The 15,634-nt window shown below is 43.7% G+C and overlaps 1 protein-coding gene across 2 annotated transcripts in view; it reads left to right on the top strand.

Annotated features, from left to right (window-relative positions):
• The window catches only part of LOC138514356 (uncharacterized), a 420,747-nt gene that overhangs the window by 302,473 nt on the left and 102,640 nt on the right, over positions 1–15,634 (top strand). For both annotated transcript variants that reach the window (XM_069629817.1, XM_069629816.1), the window contains one exon: positions 1,329–1,445. In XM_069629817.1, the coding sequence (XP_069485918.1) occupies positions 1,329–1,445 (117 nt within the window). The remainder of the gene's footprint in view (positions 1–1,328; positions 1,446–15,634) is intronic.

Below are 15,634 nucleotides of genomic sequence, written 5' to 3'. Positions count from 1 at the left end.
ACAATGGCTCCTGATTTGGTTAGCCCAGATATTAGAAAACATGGAAATAAAAAAAGGGCTTTTGGTAATCAAGGGGCTGTGACCGTCTGCACCGCAGCTGGTGAAAGGACTCTCATCTGAAGCTTTCAGAGCGGCAGATTCCTCTGCAAATCAAAATGATCCGCTACCAAAAGCTGCAGGCTCATGTTTAGAATGTATTTTTATTAATAGGTGGGGTCAAATAAAGTTCTCAAAATATACTTGCTCATAAATATTGTGCACAATAACATTTTCCAGCTTAAACAAAACACAGGCATGTAAGAAGCCTGTAGGCTGAGTTTTTGTCCACTTTTTTAGGAAATGAAGTAGCTCTAAAAATCAAGTTGGGCTATTATATCACTCTTCATGCCGCAGACCAGCATTTAAGTGCAGGACCGGGATTCAAACCGGTGATGCTCTGCGTTGTCTTGCTGTCAAGACAAATGCATTGTTCCTGAGATATCCTCCAGGCCCTATCTCTACCTATCCAACCATCTGTTCTGAGACTTGACTTGATTAGGAATTAATAAAAGGCCTCGCATAAAAGGAATGAGGGATGCGATGGCACCAGCCTTGTACTGACCTAAAATGGCTTCCAGTTTAAACATAACAATAGCAGGACAGCTGTAAAAATGTTCATGTTATATCTGACCCAAGATGGCTGCTGCCGAGGGCACAGGAGTGCGGGTGGTGGAGGTTTCTGTGCATGAGCTATTACAAGCAGCATGCCCCACTACACAAAGAACTACCAATAATGGACAGTGGGCCAGAGATGTTAGGGAACATGTTGCACAACTCTCTGGTGAGGTTGTGTAACCATCTAACCCAATGGTAGCTCAGTGTGTCACCCGAAAAAAACACCAAACTCTCCAATGGTAGCCGTAGCAGAGCTGTCAGGCTTAACTTCAGGAGAGTAGAAGGCTAGCAGGGAGGCACAATTGTTCCCAATAGACACCACTTAGGTGTCAACAGTGGTCCCTAATCCCCCACCCCCTTGTGACCCCTTTTGTCCCCTTTTGTCCCTTCTCTAATGTTTTGAAGATATAGGCTGTTTTTGTGTTTACACTATTAGTGTGTACACTTATTGTAGGGTGTTTGCTCACTCCCTTGTAATTTAATCAGAATGGAAGACCGGGTTGTCACATTTTGGGAAGTGGCCAGGGTCAAAGGTCATATGTGTCCAGTAGCACTCACGCTGTGCTCATGATTTCTGAGAAATGACCCAAGTTTGTAAAGTTGTTATAGAGGTATGAAGTAATACCTTTGCGAATGTGAAACCATAAATGAAGGCATATCTTTTGTTGACGCAGAGCCGCCTCGATTCGTTTCGACTTTTGAAATACAACATCGACAGCGCAGATGAGTTTACAGGACGCGGAGGCTGTCTGCTGGTGGAGAGACACATAGTAGCCCCTGGCATGTTTCTGGTGAGTGACGTTCAATCATTTGTGTATTGCACATGTTCTTCCCTCAGAATAAGAACAAAAACAAATCTGTATGTAAGTGTGTTTCTAATCTTATACATAAGTCACTAAATACCTCAAATTGCAAGGTAACCAGGACTGTCCACAATTTCCTCACCAGAGGTGTGGGTTCACCTCTCCTTACCTGTGACCTTACACAGACATATCCAGACCTTAAGACCTAATACCTAATACCGAGCTTAGCACAGGAGTGTTCATATCTAGAGCCCAGCCTTCTCTTTACCCTATATATATATATATATGTGAGCGTGTATGTATCTATCTGTTATGGCTCGGGTGGAGAGATTCTTTTGTCCAACTCTCCTTTTGTGTCCCCCATCACCTGTTCTACACGCCGCCAATTCCTGGCTCCGGCAAAGCCGTCAGCGGGCTTGGCTTTACCACAACCCCCTGAAGCTGTTATCCCCCTTTACTTTGCCACATTCACTTACTTTGTCATACATTCACTTTGCCAGACATTTAATTTGTTATGCCTTTACTTTGTCATGCCTTTACTTTGTCTGTATCTTCACATTGTGATGATGGTAATGGTTGTGGTTATAGTTAGTGTAAGGTACGGTTTAGGGTTACGGGGCAGCAGGGTGGAAGAATATTCGGTAGAAAAGAAGGTAGGTGCCGGGGGTCTCTCCCTGCAATGACAAGGTACATGGGCCTCATTACGAGGAATGCGGTAGAGGGATAACAGCGCCAGTAGAGCTGCCGGCCCCGTTATCCCTCTAACGCCCCATTACGAGGTCTGCGGGCTGGTGCCGATAAGGACGTCTGGTAAAACCAGGCGTCCTTAGCGGGACCCGCTAGCAGACGATTAACGAGCCCGTTGTTAGCATCCTCCCCATTCCCATTGAGCCATATAGGGGCTCAAATGGGAATGGGGATGTACCGGGTCCGGGTTCCTGGAATGGGGAAATACCAGGCCCTCCAAGGTCGGATTGGCCCGGTATTTCCCCATTCCAGGAACCCGGACCCGGTACCCGGTATGGGGGTAGCCATGCCGCTAAAAGCGGCATGGCTCTCTCCATACTCGTAATGAGGCCCAATGTCTGTCGAAGTGAATGTAGAGAAAGTAAATGTCTGGCGGAGTAAATGTGACAAAGTAGAGATATACACCCCCTCCATCGATCATGAGGATATCATTATCTGGCTAGTAATTCCTAGGAACGCTTGACCACATCTTAAGGATATCACCATCTCCACAATATGACTTGCTATAGTGCCGCCACCATACTAGTAACGGCCTACATTAACTTAACTTTCTGCTGGCCAACAAGGGCGGGGTCACAATTTGCCTCTAGTCTACACAGACAAGGCTTGGCACTTTAAGGCCACTGCGGTGGTGATGTGTGCATTATAAAAGATTAAAAACATATCATATGTTGAAACATTTATGTGAAGGCATTTATTACGCTCCTTGAAACAATTGTGTATAGGTGCGTTATAAATGCCATATCATATCATATGTGACAGAACTGTATCGAAAAAAGCGCATATGATGGCACTTTCTGTTAAGAGCAGGTTTGAGACAAGGATGTGTGTTGGCACCCTGCCTATTCAATCTGTATGTCTAGGATATGGGGAAGTATATGGAGGAAGTGGCCTTTGTGCCACCAAAATTGGGAGCATTAGATTATGTTGGTTGGCCTATGCCGACGATATTATCCTGATGGATCATACTCAAATAGGACTGCAAAGATTAATTAGGGCCTTTGGTAAGTTTGCAGCAGAAAATGATCTTTGTATAAATACCACCGCTTGCTTATGTCTCTAAGACTCTGGGGGGAGGTCAATCTAAGTGCCCTTTTCCCGCCCGCCTCACTAATAACTAAGAGGGAGGGGGCAGCCCACAAAACCATATTGGGCGAGATTGCAGTGAGGAAAAGAATCCTCATGGAGTATAGCCATAAATCTGGCCAATTTCATACCAGTATTAGCAGGTCCACTGGAATGCAACCGTACTTAACATGGAGCCCTTGATTTCCCTGATTCTGTGGGCTGCTCGGTTTGCGGCTATTCCCGTGAAGACCTACCCCATTTATTGTTCTTCTGTATAGGGTATGTAGGCATTCACAGAGCAACCTTGATTCCCGCCCTCCATAAGACTGCGATACGCTCTCATAGGGACGCACTATTGTTTCTTTTGAGTGCCGATACGGTCTACACAGCTTGGTCACTACTTATGCTTCTGAAAAGAGGGATGCATTTCAGACATAGCCTATTAAAACTGAAAGGTGGTGTTAGTTAGCAATGTGAATTTTATGACTTTTCTAGTAATGTTTTTAAATGTTTGGGCTCTGCATTTTGTCTGATTTTATCATTGGTTTCTATGGGGCCACCATATATGATATTGATCTTATTGCACGTTGTTTTACTGAGATTGTCCACTCATTTTATCTATTTGGAAGTATTGATTCTTTTATGAAATTGCAATGTTTATATGTGTACAACATACAAAGCCGGTCAAGTGGCACAACGAGTAGAGCGCTCGTTTTGACATCCGTGCAGGGCTTGCTAATGCAGGTTCGAATCCCGGCAGGGCCAAACTCAGCCTTTCATCCTTCCGAGGTCGATAAATGAGCACCACACACCGTGGGTAATAATAAGCAGCGCTCAGATACCTGAGGGTTCGTAGCGCTATATAAATGCTAGATTATTATTATTATTATTGTTGTTTTCTTTGTCGTTTAATGGATTTTTATATATCCGATAAAACTTGTTTGACTTGACTTGACAAATACCACCAAAACTAAAGTGACGTGTTTTACTAGGCCGATTGTTAAAAAAAAAAACATATTAAGTGGAATTTCGACAACAGGTTATTGACTACTACAAATGAAGTGATACACCTGGGAAATAGACTGTCTGCACACGCCAACCTAGAAGCACGTATGCAAACTTTGCTTGAGAAAGCAAGTGGCTATGCAAGCCCAATGAAAAAATACAAACCCGATTTGGAAGATTTTCGATGTTACCAATTATTAGCTTCTATAAAAAAAAAGAAGTGATTCCAGCTCTGACCTATAGATTTAGGGTTAACCACCAGATAAGAAAAATTGAGCTAGAGAAATGTGAAGGCAGTATTTTGTAGCAGTGTAATGTCTTTCTTTTATTTTATTGCTCATTTATAACCAGCGGTGTGGTTTTTAAGCGTGGGATCGAGATTCAAACCTGTGCGTCGCTGCATTGTCTTGCTTCCAAGACAAACGTGTTGCCCCTGAGCTGTCCTTCCTCACCCATCACAGTTTGTCACTGCCAAACGGTATACCTGTCAGTGTCGTAAGACAGGAACTGGCAGTGCTTTCTGTCAAAGGATGGCCTCAATGGAAGCAAATGCAGGTGTTTAGGAATATTTTAATTACGGGGGGAGGGGGGCAACCCTGTATTTGGACCACAATGATGCTATGAATAAAGATAGAAAAGCATCCCCTCGTTAGTTCTAAAATGTGTTGCAAACATTTGCTGGAGCAGATTGATGGGGATATTGAAACTCTTATCTCCACCCCTTTAGCAATTAAGAAAAAACGTTTTTGCTGGGATTTTTGTAAAACAAGGCAAAAGGTATTAACTTATAAGTCCTATACACATCTAGCTATGGACGTTAGAGGGCTAGATATTAAATCCCTCAATGCCTACCGGCAGACACAGGTTATGCGTTTTAGAATGAATATCCTACCGACAGGAAAGATTCATTTTATACAAGGTCTTTGGTCAGCAGAGGGGGGTGGCTGTAATTGCTATTAGGCTGAGAAAGAAAAAGAGAGTTTAATACATTTCATTACAGAATTTACTGCCATAAGTGAACTTAGCCATACATGGCTGGGGAAGTTTGTTCACAATACAGACTGGTTCCAAACAGAATATGTTTTGCTATAGAATTGTGGCAGGTAATGAAACCTCCTTAACCATTGCAGTAATTATATTTTTTATTGAAATTCATTTAGTACAATTGAGTTAATTGGAATATTAATGTGATGACCAAATGTCTTTAACATATGTGTGTTACTAGGGTGTTAGGGGAGCTCATTGGTAAGTTGATAGAGTAGTGATAATGTTTTATAGGCGAATAAATGTATTTTAAAAGTAGGCTGTGTATGAATTATTATGATTTTTAATTGTGTGAATTAATTTGTGTATATATGTGTGTGAACATGTTATATGAAACTATAACACACTAATAATAATGGCAACATTTAGTGCAGGTTTGTGCCCCTGAAATGTATGCATTTTATGCCTGCTTCCTAGTGGTATTAGCACAATTGTTCATTTTTATTTCATCGGATGTTACATTTGACTGAATTTGGCCATTAGATCGAATAAAAACAAACACTTAGGCTAATACATACCGAATATGTGGCGTAGGGGTTGCGGGTATGTTAGTGGCGATATCAGCCTTCGGTGGTTGCGGGGGAGTCCCCCGCTTCCTCAATATAGGAGGCGGGGGACCAAAAAAAACAAATAAAAGAAGAAAAAGGGACCCTGCTGCGTCGGATCTGATCTGCGTTAGAGGGACGGATCTGATGCCGCAAAGCTGAAGTGGATCAGCCGGCGAGCAAAGAGGTAAGTTGGGGGAGCACCGGAGACCCAAAGGGATAGCCAGGGCAGGCAGAAACACAACGCGGTTGTGTTTGAAAACGCTGCGGTTTTTCTCTGAGTTTCTCAGGCTCCTCCTTCAAAAGCTGCCGCAAACCTAAATACAACGTTTTTAAAGCTGCGGTTTTATTTCTAAGTTTTCCGGACTCCTCCAGCCCGGAAAACTTAGAAAAAAAAACGCAGCTAGTGTTTATTTTTATTAAAAAAAATAGCACTTACCGAGATGCAGCTGCAGCTTTTCTGCCTGTAGTCTCCGGTCCCCATCCTCCGCGTACAGCACCAATGAAGGAAAAGCCACCCAGTGGTAGCTTTTGTTTACTACAGCTGGCTGGCTTTTCCTTCATTAGTGCCGCAATAGCCAAAGCGAGCACAGCGGCGGGCATCCATTTCACAAAATGGATGCCCCCATGTGCTATCTTTGAGCTTGAATTGCTCAAAATTTTACAGAGACTTCGAAAAAAAAAAAACGCCAATCGTTTTTTTTTTATGTTGCCTATCTATTTTTGAAATAAACATTTTTGGGCGAACCATTCCTTTAAACTACACAGTCTCCTATTAAGAATTGCGCATAGTTCGTATTCTGCTTTTTCAGTCTACGGCTCGAACCTATAATCATAATTCTGTCTTTTCACAGTTGAGTGCCAGGCCATTCAAACACATCCAGCCATGAATCAGAGCGTAGATCTTGTTAATCCGATACTTATGCTCCAAATAATCTCCTGTCAGGGTGATGGGGCACTGGGTGTCATTGGCATAGTTTGAGAAACAGATCTGATTCTTTTACAGTAGATTGAAAAGGGGGGTCGTAAAGATATTATACAAAATAGGCAATAGACTGGGCCCCTCCTGGACTACGTAATTCAACGGAGTAGGTAGGGCTTCTGCCATGTTATTACAGACCCTAATAGTTCTTTGTCCAAGAAAAGAATCGATCCAGGCTAGAGATAGGTCACTTAATTTGGTAACTTCCTGAAGTGTTTGGAGAAGCAACGGGTGATCTACCAAATCAAACGCTGTGGATAGATCCAAAGCCGTTAACACCGAGTTCTGTCCTTCGTTAATCCTTCTAAACATGTTGGATTTAAGATGCAAAAGAGTTGACTCTGTACTAAAACCCGGCCGAAAGCCAGATTGATATTTATTTAGGATAGAGTTGCCAAGGAAATGAGCTAAAACTTGTTCATAAGCAACTCTATCCAGAATTTTGAGAAGAAATGCGGAGTTCGTAATAGGCCTGTAGTTGGTAGGATTCGAAGGATTAAGACCTTGTTTTTTTTAAAAGAGGAGTCACCCATGTGTATTTCAAATGGGTGGGGACACAGCCTTCTTTGAGAGAAGCATTCACAATTCTAGTCAAAGAGCTTATGAGGGAATCCGAACAGGCTATTACTGTAGTGGCAGGAAAAATATCCCCTTTACGGGCCAAATGTTTGAGCATAGACAAAATTGACCTCACTTCTGCTACTAAGACCGGTCTAAAGTTAAAAATTGGGGCTTCATAGGGTGCATCTGTCTCGGCCATATGAAACGGGCCAGTATCAATGCCTGGTAGAGGAGTCTGTTCTGAGATTATCTCTTGGTCAATGGTACTCTTAACTTTTTCTAGCTTCTCTATCATCGCTTTTTGAATAGTGGTGCACCAGTCCACATCTCTCATGATACCGTCCAATTGACTAACGTTCGGTTTCTCAAGTTCTTTGAGAATTCTGAAGATCTCTTTAGATTTGTGGTGGACTTTATCAATTGTATCATTATAAATGGTCTTTTTCGCCATAATTATTGCAATGCTGTCGTTTTTAGCTGAGGATGATATACCTTTGCGCGCAATCCCTTGTACTGATGGGTGGGAGAATCTGAGGAGCAGTCTTGGGGGGGTTTTTATGGCAGTTGTTTGTACTTTGTATCAATAGCAGTTGCAGTGTGGTGTGCGGTTGCATGGTGGGCTTGAGATGTGCTCAAGCGGTCCTGTGAAGCGTGGAGGCCTGGTGATGTGTTGGATATGCTTATAACTCCCAATATTTCAATCTCTGATGGGGAGTCCTGGGATTGCCAGCGTAGACTATGTCAGAAAGGCCAAATCAGGGGGCAAAGAGGGGGGGGCAGGTAGAAAGAGGAAACCAGACAGTCGGTGCAACGGATGCGCTTGGGCATGATGCAAAATAGACCAGTAATGCTCCTGTCTGGGATGACCGGGCTCATCGGTATAACCCTCACATTGTGTGAGGATTGGCTTGAGTGCAGGAATGGCTTGAGTGCATGATACAGAGTGCAGTTTGAATGTGGCATTGCCAGCTAACTGTACTGTCGCTTACTTAGAGAAGAGGTAGTATATGGTAAAGGTCACACTGTTGGCCCCGACGTAACCATCACACCACAATACTTTCAAGGCACTCCCCTCATGACACTTGTAGGTGGACCAAAAGAATGTTTCTCTTAGTTGAGTTGTTTGGCCACCTATTGGTCCACCATGACCTCTAAGGAAGGTGGCCGGTTCTAGCCAGGCGCAGCAGGAGGAAAACCTCTCCAGTGATCCAGCTCCTGCCCTTCAAGCATGCATGCCCAACTGCTCCCATTCAATATATGTCCATGATGTCAGTAGAACATGCCACCCACCAGCTGCCCTTTGTCATGTCAGCCCCACCAGCCGGAAACCCTTGCCCAGTGAAACAGCTCCCACCCTCCAAGCACACGTGCCCGCCTGATCCCATTCAATGTAGGTCCATGATGTCAGTAATACATGCCATCCACCAGCATCCCTTTGTCAGGCCAGTCTCACCAGCAGGAACACTTGCCCAGTGAGACAGCTCCCACCCTTCAAACACATGTGTCCACCCACTTCCATTCAATGTAGGTCCATGATGTCAGTAGTACATGCCATCCACCAGCATCCCTTTGTCAGGCCAGTCTCACCAGCAGGAACACTTGCCCAGTGGGACAGCTCCCACCCTTCAAACACATGTGTCCACCCACTTCCATTCAATGTAGGTCCATGATGTCAGTAGTACATGCCATCCACCAGCATCCCTTTGTCAGGCCAGTCTCATCAGCAGGAACACTTGCCCAGTGAGACAGCTCCCACCCTTCAAACACATGTGTCCACCCACTTCCATTCAATGTAGGTCCATGATGTCAGTAGTACATACCATCCACCAGCAGGCCTTTGTCAGGCCAGGTCAACTCCTGCCAGCACAGGGCAGAAAGTGAAAGAAATTACTTAAATGCTTGAGTAGATTTTCCTACGATTGCCAATGACAAGAATCGCGACTAAAGGTAGTACTTACCATCGGGAGAACATTTTCAGAAGCTTCCTCCATGGTGGTCATAGACTATGGGAAACTGGCGCGCGCGTTACCTTCTATATCTTCCCATAAATCTACCCAGATTAAAATGTGGGAAGATCTCTCCACCCCACCCCTTCCCTCCTGCCTAACCAATGGGGGGAGGGTCATGGTGGCTCAGCCAATTACCATTCCTCTACGTTATAAATAACCTATCATACATTCAGGTTCTCCAACCAGTAGATCGCAAGCTACCGATAGCTCGCCTGAGGCTCCGCAGTAGCTCCTTGCATCAGACGCCAAAACAAGCGCTTTGTTTATTTTGGTGTCTGAGGTCCATGGGCCTTTTCCCCTCCTCCACCTCTCCTTCTCCTGAAAAGAAAACACTTAATAGCTGCATGAATGGTGAGAGTTGGGGTTCGCATCTGAGCTTGAAGGGCTCAGGGGAGTTTCAGAAACCAGCGATTATCTATCAATAACAAAAGTGAATAGTGAATGTGTGTTGTGGCCATTGTCACAAGGTGGTGAAAATGATGGCTGATTAGAAACAGAATGGGTGCATAAATCTGCATGCAGTGTGCAGCAAAGCTGGGGCTGTGATCGTTTCAGTCCGTGTTTCTTTATAATTATTTTAGTTTGCATTACTTTGCATGCAAAGTTTAGATGGAATTTGCTGTGATATGGAGGAGCCCACATCGATGCACGTGCCAATACAGAAATTCAAGTGCCAACAGCAATGTTACATTTAAGTAAATGTGGAAAACTACCAGCTGCACTGCATTCTGGTGCTTGTCCACTTACATTCATAAAACTAAACAGGAATGTAAAATGAAATTCTATCAATGCTAGGACTTAAAAACATACAGGGAAAGAACGAAAGAACATTGAGGTGAGCCCTGGGATGGCAGAACCATTAATAGAGTGGTCCCCTTTGGCTAAGTACACAAACTGGGATATCTACAGAAATATGGGGGGAACCTGTATGCATGTGTTCAAATTCTGGGATGGAATTTTCAGCCTTTCAATACTGGGTTGAAATAGTGCAATTTATGGGCACTGTTTAAGCTACAAATTGCCCAAAACACCATACAATGTACAAGTAATTCTCTCTAACACATGGAAAATTCCAATAGATGCCTTGTCACCATCAGTACGCAGGATATGCCGGCACTGCCACTGTAAAACACATGTTGATGTCATTGCAAACAATATCTCATCAGTGTCATTTTAGGATGCTAGAGCCCTCAATATGTCAGAGGGCTGCACTTGCAAGCCGGGCATGGCCCATTGGTCATGCGCCAGAATGACCTGGATGATTCCTGCAGGAAGAGGCAGCGATCTTGTGAGCTGTTCTCTGTAATTCTGCCACCTTCATAAAGGGAACTGGTGGCAGGTCACTACCCATTATGAATAAATTGTCCCTCACCACAACCATACTCTCTTTGCTCAAAATGATAATATAACAATTCATATATTGACTGCTTGGGTTGTTATATGATTTGTGCATGTTTTAAGTCGTCGCTATAAAACTGAATGTTATTTTATTTTTTTTTAATCTTGCCAATTATTTAGACACAAGAACTTTTAATGGTACAACAAAGTAGGCTTGGGCTTACTTTTCCTTGGCTGAATTCTGTAACCCAGCATGTGAGCAATTGCATTCATTGGGGATATGCTAAACTGTCAGTGGATTTTATTTTTTGACAAAGCAGAATGTGGCATGTGTGGAATGTTTAAAACCATGTAACACATTGATTGAAATACTCCTCAGATTGTGTGTGTGCACAAACAGCCCCAAAGGAAAAAATAAATAAACAATCCTTGCAAAATCCTGGATGCAGAGGCACCATACAACAAAACGCCAAAAATACACAAATTCCACCCACAGTGGGAACCCGATTTTTGTTCTTCCACTGGAAAAAGAAAATGTGCATCTTTAATCTACGGCGCCCAAGTTACAGTGGAGAAAAAAGAGAAAACGTTGAAAAGCATTTCAAAATAATACAATAAGAATGTTCCCAAAGGAAGCTGTCTGATGTCCTAAAAAGTAGGTAAACAAGCCGCTGCAATGCAAATTCTAGTACAAAGGAACCCTCCAAAGTTGCTAATATGTTGAAGAAAAACAAATGTACGTTTACAGATGGTGCAGTCGTGAAGGGTGCAGTGACACCTGTGGCTGAGTCTGTCGTGAAAGATTTAAAAACTGTCCTGAATTTATGTCTGCCATGTGAGGTGTGCAGTTAAGTGCAGAAACTATGGCAAGGAGGTTATCTGCACAATCAGGCAATGTGATTGCCTATCTCTGCAAATCTGCCCAGGGTTGTACTGGGGCATAACATTGTCTTGGGCACCATTGAAAAAGTGGGCCATAGTGACAAATGGCAATTATTCCTTTTGTGACAAACTGTTTGAGTTGTGCCCAGGGGGAGTTTCTTGGTAAAATGTGATGCAAAGTGTGCATTTTAAAGAGCATTTATTCAGTAACACAGGTCAAAACGAATAGCCGCATGGTGACGTAACTTATCAAACTGGCCCACATGGGCCAAAAAGGTGGGCCACTTTGATACAAAAAAACAGGCACACACTAGAATGTTGTGTTTTTGGTTCGGGCATTGCCCTATAGGCTAGTCCAAGCCTGAATCTGCCTTTTTCAGACACGAAATTCCTGAAATCAAAATGTAGATCCCGTCTGACAGCTTCTGAGTGCTGCTGCTGCCGCTTCAAGCTACACACCAGATTACTGGGCACTGGTGGACAATAGCATGCAGTGCCAGCCTTCCCGTTGAATGTCTCCATTGGCTTCCTAAATTCTGATATGCTTGACAATTCTTAGGAGACAGCTACTAATAAAAAGAACAAAATAAAAATGTTTCTGAATGTAAATGCATATGTTATTGCTGTTTTTATGTAAAGAGCAAATAAACTGTGCAAAGAAATCTTGGTTACAAATTCTCAAGGCTATGTGAGCAGGAAGTAATGAAGCACACAAGGGAAAACCTACTAAGCCATCATCAATACTAGTGAGAATCTAGTGAAACTACAGGTAACATCTCTGTTGAACTGTAACTGCACGAAAACTTGAGTTCTATATCCCATATACTGAATACCTCCCCCTTTTGTCCATTTTTATAACCCTACGGGGATCAGAACACAAGCTGTATTGCCCGTGGGAAACCCTGAGAAAACTCTCCATTCAACCACCAAGTGGATACCTGTGAAGAAATCAAAGTGCCATTGAGAATGCAAGATTCTCGGTCCTGAAGAAGGCGGCGAGTTATCCACTCCGCTGAAACCGATTGACAAACTTTAGAGTTGATAGGCTGATGACCACAACTCCGAGATCCTATATACATTTGAAGATAGGGCTCGAGTAATCATACATAATTTTAACCTTATCTAACAGTAATAGGATACTAACTGATAGATTTTACAATCATTTCTAAAGCTGAAGTTGGCCAATATGACCATAACAGTTTATTATTTATAAGACATATTGACGGTGGCAGTAAAAATAAAGAAGCAAACCGACCACCAACTAATGTGCACCTAATGAGTTTGTTTTAGGAAAGTAGTGAGAGAGCTGAGGGCCAGTATCTCTACACCCCGTTGTAGGCGGCACAGCATCGCTATTCTAGGGATGGGTGTGCCACACATTCGGGGACATGAGATATTTGAACACAGGGCCAGTGAGCCATCTATAGGGACTCAGACCCAGGCATAACTTATTTTTTAATGAAATTACTACTGTCTGTTTTGTGCTATATACACATTCTCAAACTCATTGACATCTCCGTGCCAGTAGCTCCTGCCTATTGGCCATTAGCTACATGTAAGTAGCTCTTGCGAACGTAAAAGTTGAAGACCCCTGTCTACACTCCGCACACTAGTCGCTGTGCACCCATTAAAAGGATGGCCACAACATCCTCCTCAAATGCCGAAGGTGTTCCCCACCGGCGACCATCGTAGAGCCGCCCATCCCAGCCCACGCAACACTCTCCTTTAGGGTCAGGCCAGGGCGTGTGATGGGCATATTACATGGCATCATTTGGTGGCCGTGTTCACGGCTCAATATGGCGCACATGTCATTGGTTACGTTGCCTGCTTTCTTTGGCACCATGATACGTAATTGCTGGATGAAGAAAATACTGGAATTACTAACTTCAAGTACCCCAGGTGCCTATTCTGATCCTGGTTGTGCCAATATTTTTAATGGGAATTTAGTTCGACCTTTTGCTGCATTTAGACAAGTTCAGGAACACCATACCTGTACATGCTCTCTAAATGAAAATTGCACAATTTCAAGAATTGCTCATGTGCGCCGTGTTTTATCACATTTTTAATTTCTTCACTTTTGCAGAAACTATTGCATTAACTTAATTATTTTTCATGTTCGCAAAAACTACTACATCAACATAACTTTTTAGATCAAGAAGCAATTTCTCGCATCATCAACTTGATTCATAAAGCCATCACTTTCTCTAAATGTATGCCCCAAAACACCAACTTAATTTGTTATCGATTCATTCATGGATAACTTTACAGTCGGCATAACATTGATTTGACTTTTAAATCATTTCATAGTTACAATATTGCACCCTGCTATCCATTTTTTTATATTTATTCTGCCATTTACACCCCTTAAATAGCTTTGCTTTCATTGTCAACTACTCTTCAGTGGTTGGCCGCTATCCTCCGCGCGGTGGCATGGAAGTCTGGGTGGACCTCGGCTTTGGTGCCATTTCCTGAACATATGCAGGCTTTCCTCCGTGACCGTAGTGCTGCAGACAGCCAATTGGGTTTCTGGGCACTCTGTAGGGGCTGGTACTCCTCCTGCATGCTGTGTGTGTCTCAAATGTGGTGAAAATTAGAGGGTTTTGGTCAAAGTCCTTGCATCGTACATTTCCCCAACAAAACACTATCAAACGATGCTGACCCAACAGAGCCGTCTGTCTACTAATTCCAAAGCAGTGTGCAAGGCCCAAGACTGGTGAGTCACTGCTATTGGTCCCCGCCACCATCGTAACCTCCCATTAGATAAAAACCCATCCATCACCTGATGCCTTTAAGGACAAAACTCAAGAACCACCTGTTGCAATAATACACCAAACAGGGACCACCGCTGGAATCTTCCAAAAGTGCCACGAAGCAATTAAGTTATGCAGGGAGCGCTTTACAGATAACCAAACGTAAAGATTGCATGGTATGTCCACGTAACGTAAGGCCCGTGAGGAGGAGTAGGGCCAAAGGAGGCAATGTTCCTCCGAAGCGTAAATTTCATGGCGGTATCTGTTGTGTGCAAACAGGTCCCCGTCGTTCGGGTGTACTGATTTGCACCGCGAAGCGTAAAACATAGCTGCAAAAAGAAGGCAGTCACCCGTATGCCATTCTCATTGCAAATGGAGTAAATGCGTCTGCCATTTACGCGTGGCAGACGGCATTTACAATGTCCTGCTGGCGTAAATGCTTGTGCATTTGTACGGCGAGAGGGGATGGGCACGGTGGAAACGGCCATCGCATGCCGTAGCCACCTAGCACCTTACAAACGAATGAAAGCGCGGAGTAGAGTAAATTCCATGCGTCACATTTGCACAAACGCATTTTACGCGTGACTTTTACTCTACTTCACATTGAAAATACCCCTCGGATTGTTAATGCGTCATTACACTGATGCTTACGTTCCCTCGACACAGTCGTCAGTAGCCGCGCTCCCACCCTCCGTCTGCATGGCGTGTGCCTTTGACCCATGTGTGGTGCTGCCGGGGTCTGACGCACAGAACATTACATTACTGGTAAGAGGGGTCCTTTGCACAAAGAGAGCAGCTCAAAAGATATGTAACATTTAAATGGGCCAGCAGCACCATCGTCTCAGAGATGGGGACTACTGTCTTGAAGTCAGGACTGCGACGAGGAAGGGGCAGGAGGTGGTCACGAGAACTTGAGGTGTTGAGGGGCTTTGGGTGTCACCTTTTACAGCCACAGTAAGTGCTGAGATTTTCTAATGTACCATTTGTTTTTTAATATGAACACATATTTTCAGTAATCTTCCGTCTTGTAACTAAGAATGCGTTGCTGGCCGCCGTGAAAGTGTGGCCACGTCCAACCGGAGCTGTACTGTTGTTGCAAGCGTCAGAATTATATAGTGCTTCGCGCCTCATTCCTCCTGCTCCTTAGCACTGGATTTCTGGGTGTTTTTATTACCCATCCAAATGGTACTCAAGGGCTGAGTCCGCCCTGCTGCTGTCCGAGCCTGTGCACCGATATCTGAAGCGA

The sequence above is a fragment of the Ambystoma mexicanum genome, chromosome 12 (genome assembly GCF_040938575.1).
Source record: "Ambystoma mexicanum isolate Mex_15411 chromosome 12, UKY_AmexF1_1, whole genome shotgun sequence".
Classification (NCBI taxonomy): Eukaryota; Metazoa; Chordata; class Amphibia; order Caudata; family Ambystomatidae; genus Ambystoma; species Ambystoma mexicanum.
Note: the sequence above shows the minus strand (reverse complement) of the source record. Positions and strands in the feature narration are given on the sequence as shown.